At 39.8% G+C, this 26,360-nt stretch overlaps 1 protein-coding gene across 3 annotated transcripts in view; it reads left to right on the top strand.

Annotated features, from left to right (window-relative positions):
- The window catches only part of RALBP1 (ralA binding protein 1), a 67,511-nt gene that overhangs the window by 12,361 nt on the left and 28,790 nt on the right, over positions 1-26,360 (top strand). For 2 of the 3 annotated variants that reach the window (XM_040353963.1, XM_040353962.1), the window contains exons 2-3: positions 10,342-10,646; positions 25,543-25,986. In XM_040353963.1, coding sequence (XP_040209897.1) covers positions 10,403-10,646; positions 25,543-25,986 — 688 coding nt within the window. In that variant the 5' untranslated portion in view covers positions 10,342-10,402. Of the gene's footprint in view, positions 1-10,341; positions 10,647-20,600; positions 20,751-25,542; positions 25,987-26,360 lie in introns of those variants that run through there. The other variant, XM_040353964.1, reaches the window with a different exon arrangement.

The following is a 26,360-nucleotide window of genomic DNA, read 5'->3' as shown; positions in this document are numbered from 1 at the left end:
TAGGGTGGAGCTCTACTTTAAACATCAATGTTTAGTAACTGAAGTGGATAAACAATATATATTTGAAAAAACAAACAAAAGAACTTAAACTAAATATATCAGCTGGGTCCACATAAAAAAATCTTCAGCCACAGTCCTTTCATCACAGCATGTCTTCTCGTGATGTTTCATTCTGGTCACCAGGCCTTGCATCCTTTTGTTGCATTTTGCACACATACCTGCTTTACACATAGGAAGAGGAACTTCTTTAAAATGATTCCCAAACTGGGTCTCTTTTACAGCCTACTACCATTTTGCTCCTCAAAGGAGGAATGAAGCACTTTACGCTATGTGCAGAAAGATCACAAGGTTTATAAGCTGCTTAGAAGGTTTCACTTTTATTTTTACTGCTTTCCCTTCCTCGCACTTGGAGCCTGGTACAGATGCATTTCTCTTCAAACAATCATATAGTTTATAATGTAAATAGATTTGCAAAACAATGGGATAAAGGAATATTCCTGAACTTTGTTTTATCTCACGGTTACTATGAAATTGTGTGAATGCATCAATGCAGTGCATGTTATCTCCGATTGGATTAATTGAATGAGTTTACCAAAAATGTAAATATTTCAGAATATACAGCCTCATGCTACATAACTAACCTCCCATTTCATGCTGAATAATCTAAATTATTAATGTATCTGAAATAGAAAATTATGTTTTAGATGGATTTTTACTAAAAACAAAATAGAGAAAAATCTGATTTAAAAAAAAATTAATATAAAAAATAAATAAAAAATTATTGATTTTTATCCACCCTGTTTCCTTGTCACGGTGAGGCATTCATCTAATAGGCTGGCTAGGTGGTGGGGTGGGAAAGGACCATAGAGTGCTGTCGGTGCAGTGAGTATGACCTAGAGGAGGAACCAACAGAGCGTGGTGCCGACTTTCCTGAAGAGCTGAGGGAACTGTGGATGGAAAGGGGAGGGGTAGAGAGAGTGTTGAGGAGGGGGATTTGTGCAGAGAGGAGATCTGTGTGAGGGGAATTTTGTGGGCTAGGGGGGGATTTTAACAGAGGAGAGCTGGAGGGTGGTATGGGGGGTGCAAAATTTGTGCTGTACTTTGCATGTCAGACGTTCCTGAACCATTCGCTTTGCGTGGTACGCCGTTCTAGGCATCAACTTTTCACAGCTATTTGGTGCTGCTGTACTTCTCTCCTCTTAAGGAAGATGTGGCTGGGAGTGATGTGTGAGGTGAGTTCCTGCACCTATTCTTTGAGGGGAAAAGAAAACTGGGCTTACCTATTATTATTATTATTATTATTATTATTATTATATATATATATATATATATATATATATATATATATATATATATATATATATACACATACATACATACATACATATATATATATATATATATATATATATATATATATATATATATATAATATATTTTTTTTTTTATTCAGTAATTCTTTTATTTTTTTTTCAACAACATCATATACAAATTAGAGCATTCTACATTCGAAAATTGCAGATACAGTAAGCATACACATTACCTATAGGTAAAAATCGTCCATGGGAATTTACACCCACTTTAAAACATGAAGCTTAGCTGGATGATGTATAACTAATCGGTTTGAACCTCTATTTGTGGCCTGTGTCCCCATTGGAGAGATATTTACTTACTTCCTGTTGCAGACATGTCAGCTGGAATCTGGTTGTTTTCTGTAATAAGTCCATACTGGTAAAACCAAATATGTATTTGTAGAAGAAAATACACTTTGCAAGATGGTGATTCCCATTGTATTTTTTTGAACTTGTCAGAACTGGCGTGCGTCATTCTTGGTTGTCATGTCTAATGTTGTTTTTACATACTGTGTTGTACTTTCTTCATGTATATTACTTTACTACATGTTAGAACAATAACTGCCCTGACTGTTATCGCAGCTAAAAAGGAAATATTTGTGGTAAATACATCGACGTCTTTTTGGTCAGACTTCAAAGGTGTACTCTGAACATAGATAACATCTCAGTAGCTATGTAGCAGCAATTTTATTTCCAAAACCCAAGACGTTTTTGTATTTGGAGCCTGTTGCCTGTAAAAATTCCTGAATTAACTGCTGCCTTTCAGAAGAAAATACGATGTGCTCCATCATGTTCATTGATTGCATGTATACCAAAGCAACAACAATATATAACTTGGTTACTGGGAATCCTATAGCCTGAAATTAGCAGTACCCTACTGTATCGGGACAATATAAACGGGACTCGTGAAACCTTCCCCCTCTCCTCTTCTGTAGAACATATGGGTGTGGGGTTCTGTAGTCCTCAGAATGATGTGACTGGTAGGAATACAGCACAAGAAGCTCCCAAGGAGGGAGATTAGCAGAGTGGGGAAAGGCATGAAGCGGATTAGGACAAAGGGGGCACAAACGTCTTTGTTAATTAGGAGTCATTTGCTTTTTTTCTAATTATTTTTAGGTATGCTATGCAAAGATGGATATGTACTTTAAATATAACTATACAATTATATAGAGGTAGTGTAAAAGTTAAAGCGGAGGTTCACCCAAAAGTGAACCTCCGCTTTTCGGAACCCTCCCCTCCGGTGTCATATTTGACACCTTTCGGGGGGAGGGGGTGCAGATACCTGTATATAACATGTATTTGCACCACTTCCTGGTATAGACTCCTGTGTTCTGGGAAACGCTCACAACACAGCGGGGACCAGTGGGACCGGCGCAGCGCTTCACTTCCCGATTCCCTCACCGAGGATGGCGGCTACTGCTCGGCTTCGGCTGCTGACGTCGCAGGCGATCTGGACAGGTAAGAGTCCATTTTTTTAAAGTCAGCAGCTGCTGTATTAAAAAAAAATAAAAAATTCCGGTGAGTCACGCTTTAAGTGATTGTAAGTGATCACCCTGTAAAATAACTCATTCAGTTTAAAATAGACAAAACATGTAAAAAACAATGTAAAAAAAAAACAAAAAAAACATTATAAATACTTTTTTTTTTTTTTGTAAGTGATCAGGTTCCCTACTGGGTTTTCTCATCTCGGGTGCATAAGACCTGGGGGCGGAGAAGAGCAACTATGCAGTAAATGTCTGTGCAGGGGAGGGTGTCAGGACAAATCCCCAGGGATATCGCACAAAGGAAGAAATACAAGTACATGGTACCACAGACACATATCAGGAATATGACATTTTGGGTTAACATATTCTTTAATCCCTCCTAAATCTCCGTACACCGTACACACGATCCGAAAATCGTACGAAAAATTTCGCTTTCGAAACGATCGTACGATAATCGGATCATTAGTACAGAGCTTCCGAGAGCCGATCAGGGCAGTTCATCAGATTTTTATTCTATCGGACATGCACGAAAATATTTTTCGTACAATGCCAGATCATATGATTTTCGTTTAATCAGTACAGCTGTCGTTCGAAAATGCAATACAAATGCATTACAACACATGACATCACTTCCGATTTTTTTTTATTCAGCTGGAAGAGATTTTTCGTGACTTTAGTAAACTTGTCCGATTCGACGTGAGATTAGCATACAAAAAAAAACGGACGATCATTCGTCCGATAATCGGATCGTTCGTACCGGGCATTACAATAGTTAGCCTCCAATAATACTTGTTGCACATGTCCGACCACAGCTCAAACAAAACAGGAAAGATTTTCTTTTTTTATTAGCTGCTTGTCTGATATTTTGTGGTGAAAACACATTTTTTTTTTTGTTAGCAGTAATCGTCCGTTTCTGCAGTGGCCCCACGGGTGTGAGATATGCATACCTAAGCTTTCCATAGATGGATCAAAATGTATCCAGTTCAGCAGAGACTGGCCAAATTTCAATCCATCTATGGGCAGGCTGGTTGTACAGAATCTAATCTCTCGGTCGACTTCTGTACAATCGCCCTGCCAGGTTTTTTTTACTTGATCAGTGCCGCCAGCTATAGCCAGCAACACTGATCATTGTATTCTGCTGGTGGGGAAGGTTACAGAATACAACAGCAAAGCAGGAAGACACCCCATCCACACGTTTTTTTTTTATAATGTATGGCTTATGTTGTGCAAAACTGGACCAACGTATGCAGTACACATAATTCCTGTAGTTCAGCTGAAATGCATCAATAGCCTGTCCTCCGGTCTAACTTAGTACAGTGCACTATGATCCACATGTGTACCAGGAAGCACTTCTTTTTTTTTTTCTTTCTTTTTTTTTTACGCTTATTAAACTTTTTTATGAACAGTACATCTGTTGCCAAAGTTCAGCAGTAGTACAGCAAAACATACTAAACACAACAATGTGCCCAGATGCAGCTTGGACAAATACACCAAAAAAAAATAAAAAGATTCATTTATCTACACCAAGTAATCTTATTGCATTAGAAGAGACCAGAACGTTCATATACTTATCAAAACAATGAATAGATAGAAGGTAAAAAAGCACCATAGATTATTAAGGGTATCCTGCACATGCTTGTGGGAGCACCAGATTACTGCATGGCACATCTTTTGTGCATATTCAGATCACAGAAAATTAGACTGAGCAGAAGACTGGCCATACACCTATAGATTATCTGCAGATTTTCTATGGACAGATGGAAAAAGTCGAACCGATTCCTCCATCTACACTGAAATGTGTGGATGGAAGAATCTCTGGCCCAAGCTTCCATATCTTGCTAGTCGGCCCCGCTGGCTCTCACAATACCTAAACATTCTGATTGGGTGCAGGCACTGTTTAGATTGAGAGCCAGTGGGGCCGACTAGCAAGATACTGAAGCTTGGCCCAGTGGGAGATTCCTCCACCCACACAGTTTAGCGTACATGGAGAAATCTGTAACAATAGAAAATCTGCAGCTAATCTATAGGTGTATGGCCAGCTTAAGTTGCGGAAATACTATATTTTATCATTACAACCTAGGTGCAGGGAGAGGGCTGTAGCTGAATCGGGCTCTTAGGCTGCACATAACTGAATTTAAAATACTCTGACAATTTGATGGCCCCCCAACGTTTGTACATGCAAGAGCAGACCGAGTTTGCCCCTGTTTTGGGTTGCCGCCGATGGCTGGATCCTGTGTGTGTCGGCCATAGGGATCAACATGCTGAGAACAATATAATAAAAAAAAATCACCACCGCATGGTCAAAGGGGTTGTAAAGGTTTGTTTTTTATTTTCTAAATAGGTTCCTTTTAAGGCTAGTGCATTGTTGGTTCACTTACCTTTTTCTTTCTATTTTCCTTCTAAATGTTTTTTTTCTATGTCTGAATTTCTCACTTCCTGTTCCTGCTCAGTAAGTTTGCCCCCATCATCCGAGCCATTCTGACTGGGGGTTAGTCAGCCAGAACAGCCTACTGAGGAGGAACAGGAAGTGAGACATTCAGACATAGGGAAAAAAAACATTTAGAAGGGAAATGGAAGGAAAAGGCAAGTGAACCAACAATGCACTAGCTTAACCACTTCAGCCCCGGACCATATTGCTGGTCAAAGACCAGGCCACTTTTTGCGATTCGGCACTGCATCGCTTTAACTGACAATTGCGCGGTCGTGCGATGTGGCTCTCAAACAAAATTGACGTCCTTTTTTCCCCCACAAATAGAGCTTTCTTTTGGTGGTATTTAATCACCTCTGCGGTTTATAGTTTTTGTGCTATTAACAAAAATAGAGCGACAATTTTGAAAAAAAATAATATTTTTTACTTTTTGCTATAATAAATATCCCCCAAAAATATATAAACATTTTTTTTTTTCCCTCAGTTTAGGCCGATACGTGTTCTTCTACATATTTTTCGTAAAAAAAAATCACAATAAGCCTTTATTGATTGGTTTGCGGAAAAGTTATAGCGTTTACAAAATAGGGGATAGTTTTATGGCATTTTTATTAATATATATATATTTTTTTTACTAGTAATAGCGGCGATCGGCGATTTTTATCGGTACTGCGACATTATGGCGGACACTTTTGACACATTTTTGGGACCATTGGCATTTTTATAGCGATCGGTGCTATAAAAATGCATTGATTACTATAAAAATGCCACTGGCAGGGAAGGGGTTAACACTAGGGGGCGAGTAAGGGCCCTTTCACACTGGGGCATTTTACAAGCGCTTTAGCGTTAAAAAAAGCGCCTGTAAAACGCCTGAAAGAAGCTGCATCTGCAATCCCAATGTGAAAGCTCGAGTGCTTTCACACTAAAGCGCCTGAAAAACACCCCAGTGTGAAAGTGGTCTTAGCGTTAAAAAAAGCGCCTGAAAGAAGCTGCATCTGCAATCCCAATGTGAAAGCCTGAGTGCTTTCACACTGAGGCGCTGAGCTGGCAGGGCGTCAAAAAAAGTCCTGCATGCAGCTTCTTTGCAGCGCTTTAGGAGCGGTTAATACACCGCTCCTAAAGCCCCCTTCCCATTGAGGAAGCTTTTTTTTTAACGCCAAAGCGCCTGAAAAGCGCCTCAGTGTGAAAGGGGTCTTAGCAGCGCTTTACCAGCGTTTTTCGGGCGCTGGCAGTGTGAAAGGCCTCTGAAAGCACTTGGGCTTTCACATTGGGATTGCAGATGAGGCTTCTTTCAGGCGCTTTACAGGCTTTTTTTAAACGCCAAAGCGCCTAAAAAACGCCCAAAAAACGCCCCAGTGTGAAAGGGGTCTAAGGGGTTAAGTATGTTCCCTGAGTGTGTTCTAACTGAAGGGGGGGTGGCCTGACATGGGGAAATTACTGATCGCTGTTCATACATTGTATGAACGGACGATCAAGCATTTCTCCCCCTGACAGGACCCGGTTCTTGCTCTGTAACGAGCGATCGCAGGTGATCGCGCCGGGCGAGTGCGTCGGCGTCCGTGGCACGCGCCCCCCTATTGGCTGCTCGGCAAGATGACGTAGATATACAAGATCTCGTCCAGCAGAGCCGACCTGCCGCCGTAAAACTGCGAAGGCTGGTCGGTAAGCGGTTAAAGGAACCTATTTAGAAAAAAAACAAAAACTTTTACAACCCCTTTAACCTAAATGAAGATGACCAATTAGTTGGTTCCCTCCCAGCTTTGTGTACCGTCGCACCTTCACATAAATATACAAGGTGTGGTCCCTTCAAGGGAAGAGCAGCATATAAGAAAAGGGATTCTAGATCCCCAAGAACACCTTATACAGACAGGGACACTAGCGCTATTCTGAAAATCGGCTTTATTATTTACTGAAATGTTCTAATAAAGCCGTGATTTTCATAATACTGCTAGTGTCCCTGTATAAGGTGTTTTGTTTTGTCTTGGATAGAAGTTGATTCTGAGAAGACATTGCTATAACTAAGCTTGAACCAGAAAAAAAAAAAAAAGGTTTTAGATTTGTAGTCTTTTAATACTGCTTAGCAGCTATGTAGTACAAAGGTCTCCTTGTAAATCCTGAGATGTATGCATGAGCTCCGGCACTGTGTTGTAAGACACTGCAGATGATTGCACTTGTGGGTTTTATAATGTCATGAGGCTAATGGTCTGTGCTCCTTTTTATCCCGATTTCTCAAACATATTGTAGAAAAGGGTATAAAGAATTTAGGAAGATCCAACGGGGTCAAAGTCACGGAAGAACAGAACCTAATAGATTTCTGTGCAGAACCCCAGCTTATTTATGAATTCTTCTTAGGTAGAGTTCTGGTTTTAAGTAAGTAAATGACCTCGGAGAGTATCAAGGAATATAGTGATTCCGAGTCTGCTGTGCGAGATCAAACTGATTATTATCATCCCTTTGTTAGTGTAACCGCTTTTGATGCCGGCCTCATTCAAACGATTGCTGGCACCTAGTCTGCATTCAGGAAGTTCTTGGTGTCTGCATCTGCCCTGAGCTGCGTGCAGGCGGCCTATGGAAGTGGATGCATACGCAGTGGCTGCATGGACACCGCTACATGCATGGCCCTAAATGCAGAGAGTGTGGAACTTCATAGGAGATTCGAGTGACAACTGATAGACTTTTACAAAGTTTTATTTTTACATATTTTATTCAGCTGCAGAAATATTCTAGAATTTTACTGCTTTCCACTTTAAATTCCTCATACGTGATCAGAAAATTACCTTTTCGTTACCTGCAGATCGTATTTGCAGTTTCTGTTCACTTTTGTATTGGCACAAACAGTAAGGTCACGTTTAGCTGATTCTAAATGCCAGAGCTATTGATGCAGGCATTGTATTATATTTTTCAAGGACACTTTTTGAAATACATATACGGTTTTTAAACACAGGCCTTGTCACACAGCCAATATAATGTGACATTTGTACTGAACTGGGTTACAAGGTTTCATCTTCTGTTCAATGTTTTATGTTTTCGTAGAACTATACAATATACTGTACAATAGGATGAAAATGTTAAAGCGTTATCTACAAACCAGAGGAACAGTCTATACTGTTGGTTAACACGTATGCCCTTAGTAGATCTTCTGTATTGTAGTACTAAAAACAAAGGATAAGATTAGAGGAGATAAATGCTGTGCTTCGTTCCTCCAATTTTGAAGGTTTTAGGCTGGCCATAGATTTATGCTATTTTCTTTTCTTTAATCACGGGATGAAGAAAAGAAAATCACTTTATTGTATGGCAAAGAGAGATTTCCCGCCATTACGATCACTGCTGGGGGCTATAGCTTCTAGCAGTGATCGCATGAAAAAAATTCAACAAGCTGATTGTACTGAAGACGATCGATTGCTTAACTTCAGTACATTCAGCCTGAACCAGCCGAATTTTGATCCATTTATGGCTGGGTTCACACTATTGCAAATTGGATGTGGGTCTCCCTGCATCCAATTTGCAAGTCAGATTGTGACCGGCTCGGTTTTCACACAGGAGTCCTGTGCTTCTCCTGGTCCATTTCGGGTCCGTATTCCGTCAAAAACTCGGACTTATATCAGACCTGAAATGGTGAACAGGGACGCACCAGACGCCTGCTGTAAGCCACTTCATACGGCAGTGTGAGCCCAGCCTAAGTGTATCTTGAAAGTGACCTGTGCGTGCCTTCACCATAGGGCCTTGTGATACCAACTCATTGGTAAATCTGTTTTGATGTAGTGCGTTAAATTTTACCAAAATACAACAAGACCATGTTTGCATGTGTATACTTTTTTTATTTTTATTTTTTTTCCTGTAAATATATATGAAACCATGAACATATGACAGAAAGCTTATTTAAATGCATATTGCTATTGTTTTTTTAGTACTTTACCATTGACTATTCATGTCAAGCAGGATTTTTCAGAAACCCAACACAATACACCAACGTGAAGAATGAGTATAGTTGAAAATATTTTCTATGCTGTTTTTGGTGCTGTGAGCAAGCATTTTCCATGCAATGGTGTAAAGGCGCAGTTAACATGCTATATTTCTAATTATTTTTTTTGTCTACCAGTTGTGTTCAGTCAGTCCCCTGCATAAAAGCAAGCGGTTGGTCTTCATGTAATTTTCATCACTATTCCAGATTTCAGTTGGAGAAATGAGCTCACTGGGATCTAGGTTGAAATTACAATTTTGAATCCTGCAGACCATTCACTTTTACATGCCTTATACACACAATGCTCCGGCTCTCTGCCCCCTCCCTGTGGATCACACTGCTGCCTTATACACACAATGCTCTGGCTCTCTGCCCCCTCCCCCTGGATCATACTGCTGCCTTATACACACAATGCTCCAGCTCTCTGCCCCCTCCCCCTGGATCACACTGCTGCCTTATACACACAATGCTCTGGCTCTCTGCCCCCTCCCCCTGGATCATACTGCTGCCTTATACACACAATGCTCCGGCTCTCTGCCCCCTCCCCCTGGATCATACTGCTGCCTTATACACACAATTGCCCCCCCCCCCCAGCACTCTGCATCACACCAATGCCTTTTGGTGTTGGTGAGTCATCCAAAATATGAGATGTAATTTTACAGCTTCTGAAAACTAATAAAAAAGCAGTGGAAATTTGCATCAGAGGTAACCAAGAGCTGCTTGTAAGTGGGTGTTGGCAGACTGCACAAGTACTCAAAATGTAGTAACCAGTAATACCAGTGTACAGTAAACAAAACGAGCCCTCTAAGGCCTGCCATAGACAAGTCGAAAACCGAACAAAGGTTCTTGGTCATTATTATTTTTTTTTAATCAGGGTGCCAGCTGCGGAATGTGATTTTCCTTCCGCAGTCGAAAGTGCCTGATCCGACATGCTAGATTTTGTTTAGAAAGATAAACAAACTATGGCACAATCATATGTGGCATTTTAGCTTTTTGATTGACAGAATATTCAGTTTTCAACTCCCCTATGGCCTGCCTAAGTGGTTGGGGTTATAGACATTTTTATAGAAGAAAAATCCAATAAATGTTTTTCTGACTTGTTGTTTTTTTTCTTTTTAGGTGCCATGGACAGGTAACAGAGACCTTCACTCAGTTCCTGCAGTAGGCTGTCATCGGCAGAATGACTGAGTGCTTTCTGCCCCCCACCAGTAGCCCCAGCGAACATCGCAGGGCAGAGCATGGAGGGGGATTGGCCCGTACACCAAGCTCTGAAGAAATTAGCCCTACTAAATTCCCAGGTCTATATCGCACTGGAGAACCTTCGCCTCCCCATGACAACCTCCATGAGCCTCCTGACATAGTCTCTGATGATGAGAAAGATCATGGCAAGAAAAAAGGAAAGTTTAAGAAGAAGGAGAAAAGAAGTGAGTTTTAATATATCTTTATCTTCTTATGACCATGACCACTGCAGGACATACAGTATCTCATAAAAGTAAGTACATCCCTCACATTTTTGTAAATATTTTATTATCTTTTCATGTGACAACACTGAAGAAATTACACTTTGCTACAATGTAAAGTAGTGAACATACAGCTTGTATAACAGTGTAAATTTGCTGTCCTCTTCCACTCCTCCATGACGACATCACAGAGCTGGTGGATGTTGGAGACCTTGCGCTCCTCCACCTTCCGTTTGAGGATGCTCAACAGGGTTTAGGTCTGGAGACATACTTGGCCAGTCCATCACCCTTACCCTCTGCTTCTTTAGCAAGGCAGTGGTCATCTTGGAGTTTTTCTTTTGGGATTGTTACGTTGAAATACTGCCCTGTGGCCCAGTCTCCAAAGGGCGGGGATCATGCTCTGCTTCAGTATGTCACTATGTTGACATTCATGGTTCCCTCAATGAACTGTAGCTCCCCAGTGCCGGCAGCACTCATGCAGCCCCTGACCATGACACTACCACCAACATACTTAACTGTAGGCAAGACACACTTTTCTTTGTACTCTTCACCTGATTGCCATCACACACGCTTGACACCATCTGAACCAAATGCATTTATCCTGGTCTCATCAGTTTACAGGACATGGTTCCAGTTATCTAACTCCTTTGTCTGCTTGTCTTCAGCAAACTGTTTGCAGGCTTTCTTGTGCATCATCTTTAGAAGAGGCTTCCTTCTGGGGCAACAGCCATGCAGACCAATTTGATGCAGTGTGCAGCCTAGTTACAGGGTCTTGGCAATCTTCTTATAGCCTAGGCCATCTTTATGTAGAGCAACAATTCTTTTTTTCATATACTCAGAGAGTTATTTGCCATGAGGTGCTGTGTTGAACTTCCAGTGACCAGTATGAGAGAGAGAGAGAGCGATGATGCCAAATTTAACACACCTGCTCCCCATTCACACCGGAGACCTTCTAACACTAACAAATCGCATGACACCAGGGAGGGAAAATGGCTAATTGGGTCCAATTTTTAAATTTTCTCTTAGGCATGTACTCGCTTTTGTTGCCAGTGGTTTAGATATTAATGGCTGTGTGTTGAGTTATTTTGAGTGGACAGCAAATTTTTCACTGGTATACAAGCTGTACACTCACTACTTTACATTGTAGCAAAGTGTAATTTCTTCAGTGTTGTCACATGAAAAGATATAATTAAATATTTACAAAAATGTGAGGGGTGTACTCACTTTTGTGGGATACTGTATGTATGGGAGAGCCTAATATATTTCTGCACTAAATCAAATCGTGGACAGTGTCAAAAAGGGCTAGGCCCTCTGCCAGGCTTTAAAACAAAATAGTCCACTGCTCCTCTGCAGATAATGTGCCTGTGCAATTCCATCTGAAGTTTTTCTCAAGCAGTTGTATTTTCTGCTCAGCATAAAAACACTGTAGGAAAAAAATGGGTGCTGCCTGTAAAAGCTGATATGATAATGTACTATCTTGTGCAAAAAGCAAGAACCCCAAACCTCTGCCCTCCTAATGTTACATTCAGCGATGAGCCTAAAGGATAAGTTCACCTTTGGGAACAAGTTGCATGTTCCCGGTCTCCGCACTCCCCGTGACAGCAGGCCAGGGATCTTTTCCCTGTACCTGCTGTCACATTTTTAGGAAGAACGTGGCCGAGAGGGGCTCCATCCACAAGGCCCTGTCATTGATTCACAGATCCCTGTGAGTCATTGAACTACCAGTATCGACAGCCCTTGCTTTCCAGACTCCTACAAAAGTTATTTTATTTTTTATTTTTTTTAAAGTGAACTTGACCTTTTAATTGTAGCATAAGTCTTTAACTTCTGTCTGTGTTATGGACATTTTCCTTTGGTGAAACAACATGACGTAAGAACAATATCCCTAACACTTTCCAAAAAAACAAATGCTTTGCTGCTGTGTCCAAGACTAAAAAAGTTGTCTACGGTTCTACTTCATAACACTGAAATATTTCCATTGATCATATTGCAAGTAACAGCATGCTAAAATAAAGACCACGCATGCTCGGAAAAGAAGGAATGCATTACAATACAATATATTACATCAATTCCGAAGTTGTATTCTGTCAAATTAAATTTTTTATAACTTTAGTATTCTATGGGTTTTCAAAATTAGGCTAGCATGCAAATAAAGGACAATCATTGGTTCAATATATTTTTTTTTTTTTTTCCTTTACGAAAGATTTTATTTGCAAAATAATTCGAACAGGTAAGTTAAATAAACAATGAGATTACATTATATATCACATAAGTGGAGAAAAAATCCCAAAAAAAGGATAAAACAAGATAGTTGCAGAGCTTCCGAGTTCCATTTAGCATCATAACGAATATCCAAAAGTCTGGTTAAAAGGGCCCGAGCTCCCTGGTTGTATCGTATGATGAACTAAAACAACTTCCTGCTTAATTAGAAACCAAAAACATAGAAACTTATTAAAGTTTGACATCCATATTGAGAAGTGCACCCTCCAATCTTAAAGGATACATTCACTGTAACCATCCACACCCAATCCTTGCCCTATAGCCTGGTGGGCTTTAAAAATAAAGATACATAGTAAGGGAAATGGGGGGAAATATAGGTAAGTAAGGCAAAGGGGAGCCAGAAGGGAAAGAGGGGGTGGAAGAAAAGTGGAGTCTTACGGGGTGAACACCAGAGTGTCATCAAATCAAATGGTGGTTATTGAATCTGGAGTTGTGGGTATAAGCGATCCAAGGTTGCCAGACCTTGAGAAATGTATTGTGTGTCTGAAGCTAATGCGGTCAACTTTTCATTGACCATAATGTCGTTCATTCGGTTCTTAACCGCTTCAAAAAAAAGTGCAGGAGTTTTCCAAGTCCTTACAATAGTTCTTTTATTTCAAGTAAAAAGATGCAATTCTGAATGGAGCAGTACAAATATCAGCGTATAAATAAAGGCCTCATAGTGATCCCGTTTGATGTTGGTGTGAAATATGTTATAAAGAAGGGCACATACTCTGAACCATAGTCTGCATACCTTGGGACAAGACCACCAGATGTGTGCCATGGTGCCTTCCTGGGAGCATCCCTGGAAACACAGGGGAGTAGAATGGAATAAATCGGCCCAGCCTAGCTAGCATATAGTACCATCTGTACAGTACTTTATAAGCATTCTTCAGGTTGAGAACATTCTTAGAACTTTTAGAGAGCAATTGTCCTGATCTGCCAGTCCTCTGGATCTTATTTTTTCCCTAAATCTGTTTCCCATGGCAGGTGATAGGGTCGCACTGGGGGTTTCCTAAAGGAAATACTGAATAAACCAACGATGTGAAATCCAGGGAGTGGGGGCGGGTCCTACAGATGTTTTTTTTTATTTCTTAAAAGGGGTTTACATGTACGAAGTCGTCGGGCACTTTCTCCAAAAACTGATGAAATCCTAAGTTGTAGATGGCTGTAATATTTACAGAGAGGAATATCCAATTTTTTGAGGTATATACAATTTCTAAATATAAAAATTCTAAAATAAAACTATACAAACGGGCTATAGATGTACATGCATAGCCATATACCTTAGGTACTATTCTTCTTGCAGGAGGGAAGAAAAAGAGGGGTCTGATTTAAGAAACGGGGTTGGAATCACAATATAGAGTATATGACAAAAACTCATATAGGAAGTTCCAACACAAATCTTAAAGAAAAGGTTTGTACGACTGCGTCTCGTTAATGCCCGGTGCGTGAATAGCATTTAGCCGTTCGATCCATAGGGTCTCTTTCTGCAAAATTAATTTTGTCCCAGTTCCCTCCTTGTGAATCTTTGGGGATTACTGCTAGAGCAATGAATGAGACATATCAAACCTGTGTTGGAGGTCTAGATGTCTGCTGACAGGAGTCAGAGTTTTCCCATTACTGGAGTAGTAAACATGATCATTAATGTGTTGCCAAAAGTGTTAAGCCGTCTTCCCTACATAGAACACCCCGCATACACAGGACATCAAATAAACGACCCCCTGTGTACTGTGGGTCCCTCAATCTACGTATATTATATGATATGCAGGTGGTGTGTTATTCTTGTTTCAAGGCATATTTATGAATAGCCAATGAATTTTAATGTAATTTATTTTGTATGCTTTTTGTGCTAAATGTATTTTTAATGCATATCTGTGTTTATGCCTATAAAGTCCATCTGCCAACCTATTTTCTGATAGTTTGATATCACAATCTATAAGGGACAAATGTGCTGTAGATCAGTGTTTCCCAACTCCAGTCCTCAAGGCACACCAAGAGGTCATGTTTTCAGGATTTCCCTCAGATGAAACGGCTGTGGTAATTACTAAGGCAGTGAAACTGATCAAATCACCTGTGCAAAATAATGGAAAGCCTGAAAACATGACCTGTTGGTGTGCCTTGAGGACTGGAGTTGGGAAACACTGCTGTAGATAATGTAGGCAGCGTGAGGCGTTGCAAAAAAGTTTCTATGTGCTGAATATTTGCTTGACTGTTTTTTTTTTTTATGTTATGTGACGGGCACAGTATTTTTTTTTTTTTTTTTTTTACAATTTATTTAATTATTTTTTTAATCAATTTTTTTTTTTTTACAATGCTTTCTTTTTTTTAAAGGGGGGTGCGGAGGTTTACAGTGTCAGTGTGTATTTTTTTTTTTTTAACAATTGAATTTTTGTATTCATTGCAATTTTTTTTATCAGCCCTGTTGGGGGGCTTTGGTGAGATATCAGGGGTCTTAACAGACCTCTGACATCTCTCCTTTGAGACAGGGAAAGGGACTAGGGACACAGATTCCCCTGTCCATTTCTCTGCAGCTTCAGCTGCGCTGAAAATGAATGGAGGGAACACAGCGGCTTCTCTTCATTCATAAACTGAAACATTGTAAACACAGTTTACGATGTTTGTTATGTGATCACTGACTCTGTAGATTCGGAAAAGATAAGAGCTGGATTTACCGGCTCCTACCTCCGCTCTCCATCCTGACACATCGAGGGGGACATGGCAGCACAGCGGGGGACATGGCAGCATGGCTGGGTACACAAAGCAGCATTGAGGGAGACACGGCAGCACAGAGGGGGGACAGCAGCAGAACGAAGGGAGCTGGAGGAGGATACAGGGACAGTCAGCGGTGATCGGTGCCTGTAACTCCCCCACTGCACTGATCACCCTGACTGTCCAGGTATCGGTGAAGCATCGGAGCATTTGCCAGAGTACAAGTACTCGGGCAAATGCTCAGTACAGATACTAGTATCAGTATCGGGACAACCCTACCTAGTGGGGTTGCTAGTGAGAATGTTAATGCGGGTACGTAAAGTGATAAGAGAAAAGTTAGGGGTAAAGGTGCGCAACCTGTTTGCCATCACATTTGGTTTATTCGCTATGGCTCACAATTTCTGGTGGGACCAGCGTAAAGTGCGTTCAGTATTAACAGTAAAACATAGATCCAATTCCATGCGAGCCTGATCCAATAATTTACAGTTAGCGGGAGTTAGATTGTTTAAAGTAGAAAAGATTGACTTAAGGCGAGATACATGATGGAGAACGGCAAAGAACTAAAACGGGGTCATGATCTGACCAAGGGGAAGCCGGGATGGATGTGGAGCATACCAGGGGAAGATGTTTACGTAACATAAACATGTGGTCAATTTCCAGAGGGAGAATGAAGAGGATGAGCGTAATAAGTGTAATCTCTACCCACTGGATACAATTTTCTCCAAAGATCCACTAGATCATGAGATTGCAAGCATTGAGAGAATTTTCTGGCATCAGGTGATGCAGCTATTCTTTCCAAGGGATATATTTGTCCAGGATGGGATTTAAGGTCACATTAGTCTCCTGCCAAGAGGAGAGTACCTTTTTGTTGTGATGTCAACAAGGTGCAGACATGAGTCAGAAAAGGCACTGGGTTGGAATTGGGAGCGTAGTAGGCCATAATAGTGACCTCAGTATCTTGAATGGAACCCTGAAGCAGAAGGTATCTACCGTTTGGATCAGCTATCTGTTTAGTGCAACAGAACAGGACCAGAGAAAGGTCCACAAACAGTTGTAGTGATTTCCCTTAAAAAAAGAGATCACGGTGCTCCCTTGCTGCTTGTAAGAGTCTTTCTTTTGTACATTAATAATGTAATTTCATGACATCTCTTGGTGGACATTCTGTAGGTTTGGGGGCAAGGGATTTATGGATGCGGTCAAATTCCATGCGTTCAAGTGGGAGCTCTGGAGCCAGTTCCTGAAAGAAAGCAGTGGCAGTGTCCTGTAAGTCAGTTATGACCTCCAGGATACCACAGATGCAAAGGTTATCCCTGCAGGCCTTATTTTCAGCATCCTCTAGCTTATCAGGCAGATTTTCAAGTTCAATATTCAACCTCATCCTCGTGACCCTCCCAGCACTGTAGTAGCTATTTCCATTCTTTACTTGCGGGAGGCCTTGGAGATCTCATCCTGCACTATGGATCTGAATTTAGAAAGCCAGTGCTTGGAAGCCACAGGGCTTACCAGATCCATGAGGAACTGCAGCAGGCTGTCTATTGGGGAAGCTGGTCCCATTGCTGAAAGCCTTGTGGAGTTATCAGGCACAGGAGATTCAGGCGCCATCTTGCCTTTTACAGTGGCGGGGGGTGGCTTTCTGCTGGGAACGCTGTTTCTGCTTATACTTTTGTGTTCTGTACTTTTCGCCCGGCGATGTCACCAGCCGCAGGAGCTCAATGTTGTGTCGGAGTGGGATCAGTGCTGCGTCAGTCGAGTCTTGGAGGTCCGGTGGCACAGAGATGGTGATTATGCTGCCATTTCCCATGATCGCACGCATGCACCTCGTTCAATATTTTTATCATGTGTACTAGGCATATAGACATATGTTATGATACAATGCAAAGGCAGATGTAGAGATCCACTAAAACATTTTATGTAACTATGAAGATGCAATGTTTACTTAGTTTTTTGTGGTTCTACAGACTGATATTTTGCCCTCTGGAAGGAGCACCAGGAATTTGGGATTTGTTTTTACACTGCTTGTAGTAGGGCCAACTCCACTGAGGTTAATTTTTTTTTTGATAACTGTAGTATAACCATCTTATACTGCACGCCCTGTATAGTCACCTGTTTGCCATCAGTCTGTAAAAATGAACTTAAATACTAATATGATTTTATTGTAGCCATGGTTATTGGCAGCTTTTGTAGACCTACAATGTATTTTTTTTTTATTTTTTTTTGTATGTATTCAGTTTTTGAAAAAAAAGTACAAAACATTGAGTACATGTCAGAAATGGCAAAAAAACAAAAAGAAAAACCGCAGTATACAATATAACAGTACCTGTGACTAATACAGCACACTCCCTATGCAAAGGAGAGTCTAGGATGTAAGACGTCTCTGCATACAGAAGATAGAGGTGACTTGGTTAGATGTAAACCCTCACATATAACCAGTGAAATTAACCGCCTCAGATGATACACAGGGATGAAACAAATCTCCCTACATAAGTTTTACTTTCATATCTGCTGTCTTCATCTGTATATATTCTTTAGAAAGTTCAGATCATGTTAGATTTTCTCTTCCTGTTCAGCACTGTAGTGAAGCCTGGGCATACAGCCATGACAGCTGATTGGAGGAAATGCATCCCTTCTCCTCATAGGTAGAGACTTTCAGAACTGTTCATTGAATAGTTCAGCACACTGCTAATCTTTTTATAGCCCCCCCCCCCCCCCCCAACACAAAACTCAGGCTGCTTTTATCTCAGTTGACAGGGAACTTGTCAGAAGTTATCATGCTGATATTAGAACGGAGCAGGAGAAGGCTATGGGACATAGTACTTTGACGAGAGATAAGAAAATGCTGCAGATATGTGCTCAGCTCCAATTCCTTGAATCTGGTTTACATCCACTTTAATGGCAAATTCCATACATCATCTGCCACAATAGGAGGAAAGCAGCACATATACAGTTAAATCTTCTAGAGAACAATACAGTAACGTTTAGCATAATTTAAACAAGTTGACAGTCAACCATGTGAAGTAAGTTATGAATACAGTTAGACAGTGAGTAGAGACTCGAAACAACCCCACACACACCATATCAAACTTTTTTAAGGTACACATTCATTCAATAGGAAATGTACCCTTATGCTGTTTTGACTCATGCAAATGATATTATCTGCTTAAACGTCAGGATTTATACCAGCTGTTTGGCCTACCTAGTGGATCAATACACTGACTGTCCAGCCTGTCATGCATACGACACTGATTTGATGATTATTCACACGCCTGCATGTTTGTGAGATCAGTATTGAGACAGAGTTCTTTCATCATTTGTTGCAAAGAAATTTTTTCATCCATGCCCTATTTTGCGATTAGCACTTACTCACATACATTGGTGATAATGCTATGTTTATTCACCGTTGAGACAGAGTTTTTAAGTTTGCTGTGAAACATGCTCTATTTGGTATTAGCACTTACCCACATGCATTGGTGTTAATTTATGTTTATTCACCATTTATATTTTATACTGCATTCAGCTTGCTTTACATTTTATTAGTTCATTATTAGCGCTGCACTTGTTCCATTTCCTATATCTTGTCACAAATTTTCAGTTTGTTGGTGCTGGCAGCTTTTTTTGTTTCACTTGTTTCGGCAGCGCAGTACTATACCCCCTTTTTTACACATTTATTCAAGTAGGTTGCTTTATAAAAAGGGAGGACTCTGTTAACCAATGGCTTCTAAGCTGCTAAAGTTGGGGCTGCAGCCTTTTTCCAAAACAGGATAATAAGTTTGCATAATACAGTGTACACTGTAATTTTTTATGTTTGAGATTAGCGAACTGCTTTTCCTGGTAGAGTATATTATCTTAAAACACTGAACAATCGAGTAATTGTATACATAGCAAAAACATTTTTTTTTTTATTATATATGTGTGTGTGTGTGTGTTATATATATATATATATATATATACGCACACACTATATATATATATATATATATATATATATATATATATATATATATATATATATATATATATATATATATATATTAGTGTGTGTGTGTGTATAACACTCACTTTTTTACCCTGAAAATAGAGGGTAAACTGTGCCTGCGTGTTATACGCAGGGGGCTGTGGAAAGTTTTTTCCTGAAACTTCCCTCTTAAAGTTAGGGTGCGTGTTATACGCCGATAAATACGGTATATATAAAATAATTCTAATCTCTGCAGCGATGTCTGCTCAACTCCTTGCACTGAACTGCATAAAACTGACATGGAGATTTTTTTTTTTTTCACAGCTAAAGTGGAGTTTCATCTTTAAGCCTAGAAGTATTTTTATTATGCTACTTATAACAATTATTTACTTGCACTAAAACTTAATTATAACCGGATAGCTGTATTTGTTACAGCTACAAAAATATTGCCATCTATAAAATATGCATAGCTAATATGTCTGTAGCACAACATAAATATAGTAAGCAGCAGACACAAAAATAAATTGGCTGCTTGAGGGAAACCTCATGTACAGGGATGGATAGAATGATTCCGACCTCTCCCAAATTATGTGGCAATGTCCACCCACACTAAACCATACATCACTCCTGTTCCCATTCTGTCAATGGCTCATAAGTATGCCAGGTATTTGGGGGGGGGGGAGAAACACTTCGATCAAGACAGTCTTCCCTCTTCCCATCCTTCTACATATTCTTTATTTTTATGACAGTATTGGTTTTAGACATGGGAAGTGTTGCTTTTCCTCGTGTGACATGCTGTATTGAGCCGGCAAAGTCTCCTGTAGTAAACAGGAATTATATCCGATGCCATAATCAGAGGTGCACATAGGGTGTAGTCTGCTTGAGGCTGCTTGGCCTTATTTTTAATAGCTGATTCATTACTTGAGATGACAGCCTATAATACCCTTTACTTATATCATCACCCTCTTATTTTAAAGGTTTGAAGTGACTAGTCTTTCTCAGTCTTAGTCTTTGTAGACTGTATTATGTTGGTCAGTCGCTGCTCCTGTGCATTCCCAACTATTGGTGATTGCTCTCTCCTCTCCCCTGCAGCCACCTCTGTCTAACACAAGGGATCATGTGATCAGACCGGAGCGGGCTGATAGGTAAGGATATACATCTTTTCTACACAGGTTAGTAAGCATAGGTGTTAAAAGGTTAAAAAGGCCTTACCGGCCGGCAGAACGAATGATTACTGCTAGCGGCTTTAACTACCTGCAGTAATCGCGTGTAAAAAAATCAACATGCTAGTTGTACCCAAGTCGATTGATTGAATCAACTTGGATACAATCAGTCTGCCCATAGCTGGATCTCATCTCAACCGAATTTCAATCAATGTATGGCTGGCTTAAGTCATTACCAGCCCAAGTACTTGCCTCCCAGTGATTCTATTGGTTTTATATCTTATAATATACAATTCCTTCTTCTCTACTGGTCTTTAAGTAAAGATTACAAGAAGAAAATATGAAGCATGCCATTACTGATTACCTGAAAATGCTACTTGCTTGGCTATTATACTGATAGGTCAGGAAAGTCTGAAGTCCTTCTTTTTCATGTTTTCTGAGTTATTGACTCAAAATATTGAAGTAAGAGGGACAAAATAACAGCTAGGAAGTTAGAAGTCGTCGGCATTTGGCAGCCTGTTATGTTTCTCTCATGAGAGATTTCTTATCCTTATTGATGGAGAGCGTTGGCATAATGGCTGGCTGACGGGTTCTTGAGGACTGAGAGTGACACATTAGAAAATTGTCTTTGTGGCAGCAAAGTTTTAAAGGATAACTCTGTCCAAATGTAGTGTTTGATGGAGTCCTTTGTGTTAAATTAAAAAGTTGATTAAGGGTGTATAATATACAAAACATTTTATCATACAGAATCCATGTTCTTTTTTTGTACAGTTTCCTGTAAATTGTGTCCTGGTGCTCATCCTTTTGAGGAGGCAAAAATGCATTGATTGAGGTTGTCAATTAAAATGATCTCTTTTGACTCAAACTTGTTATGCCTAATCTGAAGTGCATTGTAAAAATATGACTTGCTTTCAGTAAAATAAAAAAATAAAAACATTTTTGTGGTGCCTCTGTCCAGAATGAGATGTGGTCTGGTTATGTTATGCTTTTGTTTAAAAGGTTAGGGCACCTTTTAATTACATTTGTCAAAAAAAACCTATGCGTTTGTTTAATCGGTGCCATATTATACAATCCTACATGTGGTAGAAGTATGGTTACTTATCAAGCTGCTTATTCAATAGCCCTTCCTTCTCCGTCTTGCCTAGATGGCAGGATGGACCTAATATTGAATGTGCAGACCCTGCAACTCTCAATCACTCTGCTTCGTTCCTTACCCTGTGTGTGCTCATTCATTTGCTGCTGGGGTTGCGCATCCAATGTTCAGTACATTCTGCCACCTAGGCATGACGGAGATGGGAGGGCAATGGAAACGTGCATAGGAGTTATTTTTGTATTTATTTTTTTAGATGTGTTTGATGATTACTTGAAGAGTTAGATTGTTATGAATACAGAAAGTAGTCGCATATAAATACAAAATTCTGCAGACCTAAGAATTCCCTAAATGACCCCACAAAACCTTCACTGAAATAGTGATGATAGTTTCTGAGAAATTAACTAATGACAAACTCAGGTTCAGAATTCATGTATATTTTCAAAAGTTTTTTTTTTTTTTTTTTCAAATTGTTTTTATTGAAACAAAAGTTTTATTTAATCTTTTTAAATCCTGAAGCTTTCATAAAAAAAAAAACTGGTGATCCTGCCATAAAGGGCCTTGCTAAGACACTTTAACGTTTTTAGGTGACAACTGTGCTCCTGCCTTGTCTTATGCACTCCTGGAAGAGACTACTGCTAGCTGTGTAAATACACACTACACATGCATAGTCTGCTGTTGACACTACCTGAAGCTTAGACCTGAACAGTGATTGCAGTTGATAAAGAAAGGGGTTTGTGGGACTTCAGATGAGGCACAAGACATGTAAAAACATGACATGACACATACAGTTGATGCATAATGAGTTGTTTGTATTTTCGTCTATATACTGTACATGAGGATGTCACACACTGAGTGTTGGTAATTTTAATCTATATACATGGGGATGGCATAAAGCATTTGTGTGTATGTGTATGTGTGTGTATGTGTATGTGTGTGTATATATATATATATATATATATATATATAATATAATATAATATAATATAATATAATATAATATAATATAATATAATATAATATAATATATATATATATATATATATATATATATATATATATATATATATATATATATATATATGATGATTGATTTAAAACAAAAAAAGTAAATAGGGTCAGAATATAAATTGAGCTCTAAATTGAAGACATGATGGCATCCAGTAAGATCAACGTGTTTTATGGACAAATTCCATACGCATGGCATATATAGCGGTTACTGTAAGGCTGCTTTCACACTGAGGCGTGCAGCCGCGGTGACGGTATAGCCACGCTATTTGTAGCGCGGCTATACGTCGTATTTACCGCGATATTCGGGCGCTAGCGGTGAGGTTTTAACCCCCGCTAGCGGCCGAAAAAGGGTTAATACCGCCCGCGTTGCGGGCGGTATTACCGCGCTTTCCCATTGATTTCAATGGGAAGGCGCGGTATAGGAGCGGTGAACACACCGCTCCTATACCTCGGTAAAGATGCGGCTAGCAGGACTTTTGGAGCGCTCCTGCTAGCGCACCGCTTCAGTGTGAAAGCCTTCGGGCTTTCACATTGAAGACTACAGGGCATGATTTTTCATGCGGTATAGCAGCGCTATTTTTAGCGCTGTACCGCATGAAAAACGCCCCAATGTGAAAGGGGCCTAAGGCTGCTTTCACATTGCAGCGTGGAGCCGCGGTGACGGTATAGCCGCGCTATTTGTAGCACGGCTATACCGTCGTATTTACCGCGATATATTCAGGCGCTAGTGGTGAGGTTTTAACCCCCGCTAGCGGCCGAAAAAGGGTTAATCCCGCCTGCGTTGCGGGCGGTATTACCGCGTTTTCCCATTGATTTCAATGGGAAGGCGCGGTATAGGAGCGGTGAACACACTGCTCCTATACCGCGGTAAAAATGCGGCTAGCAGGACTTTTGGTGCGCTCCTGCTAGCGCACTGCTCATTGAACACTACAGGGCATGATTTTTCATGCGGTATAGCAGCGCTATTTTTAGCGCTGTACCGCATGAAAAATGCCCCAATGTGCAAGGGGCATAAGTATGGCAGTACTGCAAAGCCAGGGTTGCCAATAAAGTCTATCCCGGGAGCTGTGGTGATGGAGACTTAAGGAGAGAGCGAGCGCACACATAATTCCCTAAGGGTAGAGAGAGACTCTCCATTTGTTAACAATGGTGATGCAAAACAGTGACTCCAAGCATACCTGGTATTGTAGTGTGCAGTGCGCCCACAAAAACAAAGTGTTTTGCAGTGATTAGTTGATGCTGGAGTGCATACATGTAGTCAGGAAATGGCTAAAAGAGGCCAGGGAAAATCAACAGCACTGTGATGCACCAAAAAAGTTATTTTATAAAAAAAAAAAAAAAAAAAAAAAACATGGCAACTAATTAAGATACAGCGTAAACCATTAGGGTTGACATCTACTTTAAAATCTCTTAATGTTTTCCACCAATTAGTTTTGCACATTCCAGCTGAATATTTAAACCATAAATCCCTAAAGATAATCTCCAGGAAGAGGATTTTATTTTATGAGCTTAAGAATAAAGACTTTTAGTGAGATGTCATGTTTTCCACTTGTATGCCTCTGGAGGTTGGTTGCATTCTTGTGTCTTCTGTGTTTGGAAATCGGCCTCGGTTTAGTGCTTTGTGGACCTACTTGAATCCAAAGCTTCTGTTTTTTAGTCATTTGATTCTGCCGGTTTGTAACAGCAGGTTGGCATCATTATTATTTGAGCCCCATAGCTAGTGAAAACAACAATGCAAAAAAGGATATTGTTTTATTTCAACCATTTTAATTGCCACTATAAAAAGCAAATGTATTTTGCATTCCTCTGTGATTCTTTGCCTTAGGGATATATAGTGGTTTTGTACATACTATCATTATTGTGGTCATATTTAAAAAAAACATATATATATTTTTTTATTGAATAAGGTAAATATGAAGAGTAGCATAATATAAATAAATAAATAAATAAATAAATAAAAATATATATATATATATATATATATATATATATATATATATATATATATATATATATATATATATATACATATATATATATATATATACATATACATATACATATACATATACATATACATATACATTTTTTTTTTTTTGGTTTTGAGATAGCAGGTGGATAATTTTTATGTTTTTAAAGCCAAACTTTCCTGAGACACATGGTTAAGCTAGCCAATGATTGGGCTGGCTGGGAACACGTTTGTCTATCTGTAAAATCAGAGTCCAGAATCCTTATTTGCATGCTTGTTCCATGTAACTGAAGCAAAGTTTTCAAACAAGGTTAAACATGACGGCCTGAAAGCTATCCTTTTCATGATGAAAATGGGCTATGACAGTCTCAATGTTTCTCGGCAATTCTTCTTTTTTTTTTTTTTTTTTTTTTTTTTTAGACTCTCCATTTACTACTTTGATGGGATTTTTTTTTTTTTTTAGCCATTTCATTGGCTCTTTAGTTGAAAATTTTAACCGGGAAAATTGTGGTTTGAGGCAAGCTGTTCTGCTATGCTCTCTAGCTAACCTAAAAGGCTTTGGTAATCCTTTCTTATGTAATGCTTCTTTAGTGAATACATTTTAAAAAGGAAGACCATTGAATCCAAACATTATATAGTTTTATTAGTATAAGTGTTGTTTAAACTTGTTCACAGTTATAACCTTGTTTCTTTTTGTATTTCAGCGGAAGGTTATGCTGCCTTCCAGGAGGACAGCTCCGGAGATGAAGCAGAAAGCCCGTCCAAAATGAAGAGATCCAAGGGGATCCATGTATTTAAGAAACCAAGTTTTTCCAAGAAGAAGGAGAAAGACTTTAAAATAAAGGAAAAGCCTAAAGAGGAGAAGCACAAAGAAGACAAGCACAAAGAGAAGAAGTCCAAGGACCTGACTGCTGCTGATGTGGTCAAACAGTGGAAGGAGAAAAAGAAAAAAAAGAAACCCACAGCAGAACCAGAGCCTCCCCCTGTAGATGTGCCCAGGCCACGTCCAGTGTTTGGAATCCCACTTACTAAAGCAGCAGAAAGGACCATGATGTGTGATGGGATCCGACTACCGGCAGTGTTCCGAGAGTGCATGGATTTCATCGAGCAACATGGCATGAAATGTGAAGGCATCTATAGAGTGTCAGGTATGGTTAGCTAATGATGTGACTTTCTAAAGGGCCCATACTGCTAGTAGGTGTGTGTTTGTTTTTTTAGATCAGAAGTAGATATGCTCACTTAAACACTATATACATTTCCTGGAATTCATAGAGACTGGCACAGGGTGATTTTGTAAAAGTTTCCCACATGCATTCTAAAAGTGGTCTAGAACTTCTGTTGGAATATGGCTCGTGCTGCGCCACTTTTAGGCCTCATGCCCACAGGCGTTATAAAAAAACAAGCTATTATGTTAGTACGGATGAGAGGAAAAAAAGCAGCGTTAAAAAATGCGTTCAGCCGTGCTAGCTTTCAGACGTGTTTTCTGCCTCTATTCAAAATCAATGGTTATTCAAAATCAATG

The sequence above is a fragment of the Rana temporaria genome, chromosome 5 (assembly GCF_905171775.1).
Source record: "Rana temporaria chromosome 5, aRanTem1.1, whole genome shotgun sequence".
In the NCBI taxonomy this organism is placed as follows: Eukaryota; Metazoa; Chordata; class Amphibia; order Anura; family Ranidae; genus Rana; species Rana temporaria.
Note: the sequence above shows the minus strand (reverse complement) of the source record. Positions and strands in the feature narration are given on the sequence as shown.